The 8,159-nt window shown below is 40.1% G+C and overlaps 1 protein-coding gene across 2 annotated transcripts in view; it reads right to left on the bottom strand.

Annotated features, from left to right (window-relative positions):
• Positions 1-4,246: 4,246 nt before the first annotated feature.
• Positions 4,247-8,159, bottom strand: part of LOC123984836 (CAP-Gly domain-containing linker protein 4-like) — a 5,509-nt gene continuing 1,596 nt past the window's right edge. The window contains exons 2-4 of one of the 2 annotated variants that reach the window (XM_046072028.1): positions 6,985-7,049; positions 6,768-6,846; positions 4,247-6,436 (exon numbers count right to left, since the gene is read on the bottom strand). In XM_046072028.1, coding sequence (XP_045927984.1) covers positions 6,082-6,436; positions 6,768-6,846; positions 6,985-7,049 — 499 coding nt within the window. In that variant the 3' untranslated portion in view covers positions 4,247-6,081. The remainder of the gene's footprint in view (positions 6,437-6,767; positions 6,847-6,984; positions 7,050-8,159) is intronic. The other variant, XM_046072029.1, reaches the window with a different exon arrangement.

Raw genomic sequence — 8,159 nt, 5'->3', positions numbered from 1 at the left:
ATTATGTACAGTGAGCTGGTCATTATTGCACATAAGCCTTGACAGGGTGAATGGAGACTCTCCAGCAGGATTATCCCTGTATTGTAAATATGTCTACAAACGTCGAGGCTTGTGCAGCTGCCTGTATATATTTGCTAGAGATAGCAAACTGTATTCCTTGGGTGCCAGCTGTGCCAGCGTTGCTCTCCATCAGGTTAAGAAGCAGACTGGAGTCTCACTTCATGGTCTTACCAAGATCATTTGTCTCCCATCAGGGATCAGCTCTACAGTCAGTACAAAGTGCTGATGGTGCAACTAAGCACTTCCCACACTGTGATACAGTATGTCTGAGGCTTGTTTCAGGTTTTTGCCTTCATCTCATCTTATACCACTGATATCGACCCATTTAAATACAAGATACAGAGGTTTGGGAGTTAAACATCAAAACAGCCTATTCATTATTTCAAATGCTATATCCAACTTTAAAAAAGGATGGCATTTGTCCTGCTACGATTTTTAGACAGCAAAGACGTCACCATGCAGAGAGGCTGAATTTAGAAGCATCATTGCGCCTGCCACCACTTTGCTCATCCACTGGCGCTCTCTGCGTCTCTATTTACTATTTAGCAAGTCATTTACATAAGCACTCGCACTATTAGCACCAACAATGTCATACAGTGTGTGCACTTTTCTCCTTTTCAGAACTGCTCAGGACTCAAAGAATCAAATAAAGTGGTATTCACAATGTAAAGTCACTATTATAACCAATAAAGTAGCGTGTGCCATTTGAGACATGCACTCAGCAGCCTCTTTATTAGGTACACCTGTACACTCTTATACAATCCAATATTAGTGTCCTTTTGACACTGTCATAGTGGTATTGATTCACTTATTAAGATATATGTTTTAGAATTGTGGTCATATTTAGTGATGATGTTGAACTGGACTGTAGTGCAGCACAACACCACCTTTAAATATGACCTCAGTTTAAAAAAAACACAACATTTTACAGCAAAAATATAACACTCAAGAAGTTGTGCATGTTCCTCCTGCCATTAGGTTTTAGGTCAATATAAAGTCATAATATTATATAATAAGGATTTTAAAGCAAATAAGTATGCATAATTATACACAGAAAGTTAGAAAGTATGACTTTAGATTTGTGCGTGTAATTACTGTGTTTTTTTTTATTTCTTGTAACAGCTGAATAGTAGGAACACAGTAAAAATGTCTGCCTGTCGTCAGCTACCATCTGTCACTGAGCAACATGTTACAAGAGAGCACAGATGAAGCCAAAACTCATCTCAACAATCTCACTGATAACTCATAAACATGAGCCCAAGATGTTTGTCCATCATTTCCCCTCTACTACGATGGCCTGAACAGGAAAGGTGATCACCCTAAAGCCAAACACTAAACACTAGTAAAGTAATTTAAAGTAGTTATTTAATATAGTGTATATAGAAGGTGAAAATGTGCTATATTATAAAGAGATTTACAAGAGTAAAATTATTAAGCCATATACAGAATCTCACAAAAGTGAGTACACCCCCTCACATTTATGTAAATATTTGATTCTATCTTTTCATGTGACAACACTGAAGAAATGACACTTTGCTACAATGTAAAGTAGTGAGTGTACAGCTTGTATAACAGTTTAAATTTGCTGTCCCCTCAAAATAACACTTCACACAGCCATTAATGTCTAAACCACTGGCAACAAAAGTGAGTACACCCCTAAGTGAAAATGTCCAAATTGGGCCCAAATAGTCAATATTTTGTGTGGCCACAATTATTTTCCAGCACTGCCTTAACCCTCTTGGGCATGGAGGATGAAAGGATATAATCAAATATTTACAAAACTGTGAGGGGTGTACTCACTTTTGTGGGATATTGTACATAAGAGATGGCAATAAAAACATAAAACAGTAAAAAGATCAACCAATACACTATGATGTGCACATTGGATTGCACAAGTTACGCATGACAGTCAGCAGAAAGAAAAATCCAGCAGAAATAAATTGTCTGTACTTGTATGGCGCCTTTCTAGACTTTCTGATCACTCAGAGCTTTGCACTACATCACATTCACCCTTTCACCCCAATTCATCCACCGACGGAGAGTGTCTAAGGTGCCTCTGCCATCAGAATAAGAAATACACATTCACACACCGATGTTTATAAGAGGTCAGCACTTCCCCTCCTCGGCTTGGGGTTTAGTATGTTGCCTAAAGATACTTCAACATGCAGACTGGGGAGCAGGGGATCAACCACCGACCTTCTGATAAGTAGACGACCGCTCTACCCCCTGAGCCACAGCCGCCCCACAGATGGAGGTTACTAAACAGGACTCACTCTACTCCTCAGCTGCATGTTGCAGTCCTCGATGAAAATGATAGAATGGGTGGCACAGCTTTGGTGGAGCCTCACACAGACTGAGGACACCCTCGTCTTAGTGCGGAGTGTGCAACATACCGTAAGGCCTTCTCCACAAAGAACATGTAGGCCGCATGTGCAAACAAGCCATGATCCCTCCAGCATCCCTGTGACAATAAGAGTTAATCTCCAAAAGCAGGACGGGATCTGCACTGCTCCTCCAGAATGTGAGGTTCGACAGTCGACCGGAGCCTCATTTTCAGCAGCCTGGTGTAAGCAGGAGCGGAGACTAAGCAGTGTTAACTATGATAGCCTGAAAGTATCCCAGACCTTCAGCATCTGGCGGCTTGCCACTGCAAAGTTTTTAGACTACCTCAGTGACCTCCGTCATTGATAGGCAAGCCTTCTCGAGTGCTCAAGCCCTGCCTCCTCAACAGCAGGTGTGAGGTCAGTGCTTCTCCCCCTCTGCTGTGATCAAACAGGGCATATGCCACGCTCACAACGCATTGGATGGATTGGATGGGAAAGATTTCCATGTTAACAACTTGTATGAGGATTAAAATACCGTGCGTTGACTATCAAATAAATTTGGATTTAATTACACTGAACACCACCACTGACTATGTGTTTGGTTCTGAGGAACTTCTGTATTATTTGGAGCCAAATATAATGGATCTTTCAGAAAAATTCAAGTCTTAATTATGACTTGGATGTATAAGTGAACTCTATTTAAGTTTATTTAAGTTGGAAACTAGTAATTACAAAAACTCTGATGTGACAAGAATGTGGCAATAGTCCTGCATCCACTTCCTGGCTTGACTGATGTTTGCTAAAACCTCCTTAAGGCCACATGAAATTACTTCTCTCTGGCAAACTAACACATTGTCTTTGCATTTGGTCTTTTTATTCTTCAGTTCCATAACCCAACTTTGGACAAAGTGTCTGTAAGAGACAAAGCGCTGGCAAACATCACTGTTTAAATTTATTCTGGCAAATAAAGAAACAATCTTGCCAGTCTATTGGCAATGTTGACTTCACTATCTGATTCAAATCAGACAGGACAAAAATTACTTTCAAGTTAGAGAGAAAAGTATGAGGGGAATAAAGAACAAGTTTAAGTAAAAGTTTGCAGTCTAGCTAATGTTTTTTTGTAAATGATGGGGTGTACTACAATAAAATATCTTTTGTAACACAAATGATTTATGTTTAGATACCATTTTTTTCCATTAAAAAAGGCTCTTGGTGCCATTTGTGGTCATTGTAATGTTTTTAACGTTATAGTATGATGGGCATCATGAACGGCCTGGTGCTGCTCCAACTTGATCCGTTTCTACATCTGACACTACTGCTAGAGCTGTTTGTATTTATGTATTTAATTTTGGTTTTTAGTGCTCCCTTGACAATGTGTGTAATTTAATTCTCAACTTTGAATCAGTCTCTTGGGTCACTAGCTTGAACAGGCAAACACTGCTTCCCTGGATCCTTTCCCATGGTTTTGTTATTCCTGTTCCAACTACGCATAGAATAAGCATAGAAACAATTTAAAGCAACCATTCAAACATCTATTTATTTCAGAATCATGGCATAGTAGTGCGTCACCCACAAACTCCCCAAACTTGGAATTGCCCAGGCTGGCGGGGAGGAAACAATGCACTTCAACAGCAGGCTTTTTCAGCTTTGGACGAGATGAGCCCCAGTGGAATCAGATGGTAAGTGAACAGACATGTAACCACTTCAAAATGTTATTTCATTTTCAGTCCCTAATGACAGCTCTCCTCTGCACTTTATGAACAGTCAAAGAAATTCAAGAAATAATTACTTTTTATAAGAATAAGCACAATCGATAAATGCACAAAGCCAAAGAAGAAAGAGAAAGTCATGGAGATAAGAGGTCAAATTAGAATAGAATATTTTATTTCCTTTTTTACAAATACTGTTATTTTCCACAACATGTAAATGCATTAGTCCAAATCCCTGTCTCTCTCACACACACTTCAAATATACACATCAGAAATATCATGAAAAGAAACAAAACAATCTATTACCCACACCAACAAAGCGCCAAAAACTTTCATATCCATCAGTGGAATTTGAAATCACTCATGCTGTAATGCAATTGGGATTGCAGATTTAATTTATCAAAGATAAGATTTGAAATGTGGAACACTAACAAATGCCATATAAAATGATCACATAGATGGCCTTTATGCAAATAAGCATATTTTTTTTAAATAAAGTGTTTAAAATGTTTCAATAGGAATTCGGAAAGACTGCATTTTTAAAACGCTCACTCGTTTCATCTGTGTCAGATATTTCAGACAACCATGGGCCCTGACCACTGCTGCTTTTCAATCATAGGGGGCCTGACCAGACAGATCAATGAGAGAAGGCCATTGGAGATTCTACAGCTACTGTTGTGGCCTACACGCCCTAATTGGATGGTACATGAGTGTTTTACTGAGCAGTGGGCCTGTTTTCCACATGCACAATCGATGGCTTGTTCTCTGCTGGGTTGCCCAGACAGCTCTAATCAAATAGCAAACTATCCTTGAAACTTCTGATGATGCTGCTTTAATTAAGCGTCAAATACAGTTATGCCACACGCAATGCTCTGAAATGGGGTCTTCAACAAATGTAATGACACCATACTGTACCGAAAGGTCATCACGTTTGATATTACATTACAAACTGATTTTTTCCAAATTCAGTTTGTAAAAACGGACATTGTTGTGAGAGCTCTGATGCGCAGTCAGGAGGAACACAAGTCAGGATGTTCCCAGCTGAAGTTAAGATATTTATCAAGGGAACCTTCAATTTGTTATTTAAGTGACAGTTTAGCTAAATATCACTGCCTCAACAATGTTAACAGTCTGCGTAATGCGTCTATGCATAACTGAATCATAGCCAAAGGAGCAAAATGTATGTTTTTTGCTGTCCAATATAACCATTATTTATCGATGTAGGTTTATTACACCATCTGTGGCAGAGACTGATGTAGTAGGAGGAAACATCTTCTGTTGATGCAGCTGTATTCTGATGGAGGTTGATAGAGGTCTTGGTTTAATTAAATCCCTATTAAATCAGATTGATTCATAAAGTGAAAATACAGTTTTGACTCAACTTCCAATTATCTGTAAGCCATATGATGACCCTGGAAAGAAATCACTCTTGTCTCAAAGTGCTCTTAATTAATACACACGCGCACATAATCACAAACACATGCACCCTTTTGGTTAGAGAGTAGGCTACATTACCACCTAAATTATCTGATAAAAATCTTTATTTGATCTGATCAAAATTAGCTTGGGGTATAGAAACAGTTTTCCTGTGTGTACATCGACACCATCCAGGTTATCTTATTCTGATCCATCGTATTGATGTTTCTCAGTGCAATCAGATTAGAAGTAGTGCAGTGTTTAATGTCTTATTAAGACTTTCCCCCTGCATCCTGCCATGACAAATTCAAATAAGAATTTCATGCTACTTTTTTAAAGTGCTTTCTTTGCCCTTGTTTTTTAACAAAAACTAAATCTAGCAGTTTAAATGTGAACTATTAATGTGTGATTTTATTACTTTAACTCCACCACCTCTGGAAGAGTACAGAGGACGGACTATATGAATGAGAAATGTGCTATACCAAAAAGAATAAGCTAATAAGAAGTTTAAACTTAAAACTTTTGCTTTGAAAAAAATCATAAAACACACCCTACTCTGGTTCCTACAGTCCTCAGCTGTTTTCATTCACCAAGCGAGAACCGTTGATGCCACGGTACGTGACTCTGCTGGGACGGACCAGCACGCCGTGGCCGGGTCGACAGGTGAAGTAACGACGCCCCCCCACAGAGCCGTCATTCTTTCCCTTTGGGCTTCTGAGCTCCAGACCCAGCCAAAGACCCGGAGCAAAGTCTGCTGTGCCCAGGTAACGGATGAACGCCATCTCATTGGCACTGCTGAGAAGGACCTGCATGCCCACATGGAGGCAGACCTGTCCTTCAGAGGTGGGCAAGGGGCTGGACACTGCCGTGCTCCCGGGAACACTGCTGAGGGTGCTCCAGCGTCGACGGTGAGGGTTGGAACGACTTCTTTTTTCATTTTTATTTTTTATAGATGAGATGTGGGAGAACACGGGGAAATGCAGCAAGAAAGATTTATGAGAAAAGGTATGCAGTGTGAGAGGATATCTCAAAATGTAAGTGGGAGATTCATGGCACCTTGGGTATTTGATCTTCAATTCCTTGGTCTCTCTCATTATAACCACAATCATGCATTGGCCATTTAAAAAAGGAACCTTTGCTGACTAATACCGCTGCCTCTTATTAGTATTGATTGTGCCACTGCTGCAGGGGATTAGGATGAAGCTGAAAAGCTTGGGGAGGGTGAAATGTGAGGGCTGTGTGGAAGAGAGAAACGTACCTGGTAACAGGACTTCTTCTGCTCGTCTCCTTTGGGGTGGCGATGGCCGATGATGTGCTGAAACTGCGGCGGATTGTCCCTGCACGGTAATCACAGGAGTCAAGCACACGGATTCTCTCATAAGAATGACGTCACAAACACTCACAGCATAACAAATGCACAGACACATTTCAAATAAGTCTCTTGCAAAAAACTTGTAATGAAGGAAAACTCTCACCGCTGAATGGATGGCTGAGGCGTGAGGAGGAGAGCTCTGAAAGGCAATCAACAGATCCATGGATCCTATAAGTAAAAAAAGACGACATTATATCTCTATGAACATTTAGTGATCCTCATTAGAGTCCGACCAATATCATCAGACGATATGAATTAACTGCATTTAAATCGTTATCTGCATTTAACAGCCAATTAATGACTATTAAAAATAAAAACAGAGTCGGATCCTTCAGTTATGTCATGACTGCTGCATAGTTTGCCCACCAGAGGGCGCTCTGAAACACATCGTTAACACTGCAGCACCACAGAACAAAACCATCAGCTGACCGGAGTCTACCTGAGCATGCAAAACGAACAACGGAGTGTATCTGTGTTCTCAGTGAGTTGGTCATTCGTTATGTTAAATGTATGACTTAAAAAAATAAAATAAACATAACTCATCATTTCTCTCCTGAAAAAATTCTGAAACATACTTGCTACCTCTCCCGATTTTCCTGGGAAGGTGGTTGAGAAATGGTTTCTTGTAGCTTGCTGTGGATAGAATTAAAGAGTGCTGGAAAAGGGATAAACTAGATGTGAATATGCTACATTGAAAGTAGTTATTACAGGCAGATAATACATAACCAACGTTCTCTCGCGCTCTCAGTTTACAGATTGCTGAAAAAGTTGCACCTTCTACATATATATATATAGATACATAACAGCTTTCAATATCGGCCTGTTCTATTGCCGCTAGTGTTGTGTTTCGTTCATAAGACCTAATCGTGTGTATGACTCGGGAGGAACGGGTTGTCTCAGTGAGTGATCTCATGTTGATAATACTACAACACTTAGTATGTACACTCACCTAAAGGATTATTAGGAACACCTGTTCAATTTCTCATTAATGCAATTATCTAATCAACCAATCACATGGCAGTTGCTTCAATGCATTTAGGGGTGTGGTCCTGGTCAAGACAATCTCCTGAACTCCAAACTGAATGTCAGAATGGGAAAGAAAGGTGATTTAAGCAATTTTGAGCGTGGCACGGTTGTTGGTGCCAGACGGGCCGCTCTGAGTATTTCACAATCTGCTCAGTTACTGGGATTTTCACGCACAACCATTTCTAGGGTTTACAAAGAATGGTGTGAAAAGGGAAAAACATCCAGTATGCGGCAGTCCTGCGGGCGAAAATG

Source organism: Micropterus dolomieu, linkage group LG16, assembly GCF_021292245.1.
Source record: "Micropterus dolomieu isolate WLL.071019.BEF.003 ecotype Adirondacks linkage group LG16, ASM2129224v1, whole genome shotgun sequence".
Classification (NCBI taxonomy): Eukaryota; Metazoa; Chordata; class Actinopteri; order Centrarchiformes; family Centrarchidae; genus Micropterus; species Micropterus dolomieu.
The sequence above is the reverse complement of the archived record's forward strand: the minus strand, read 5'-3'. Positions and strand labels throughout refer to the sequence as shown.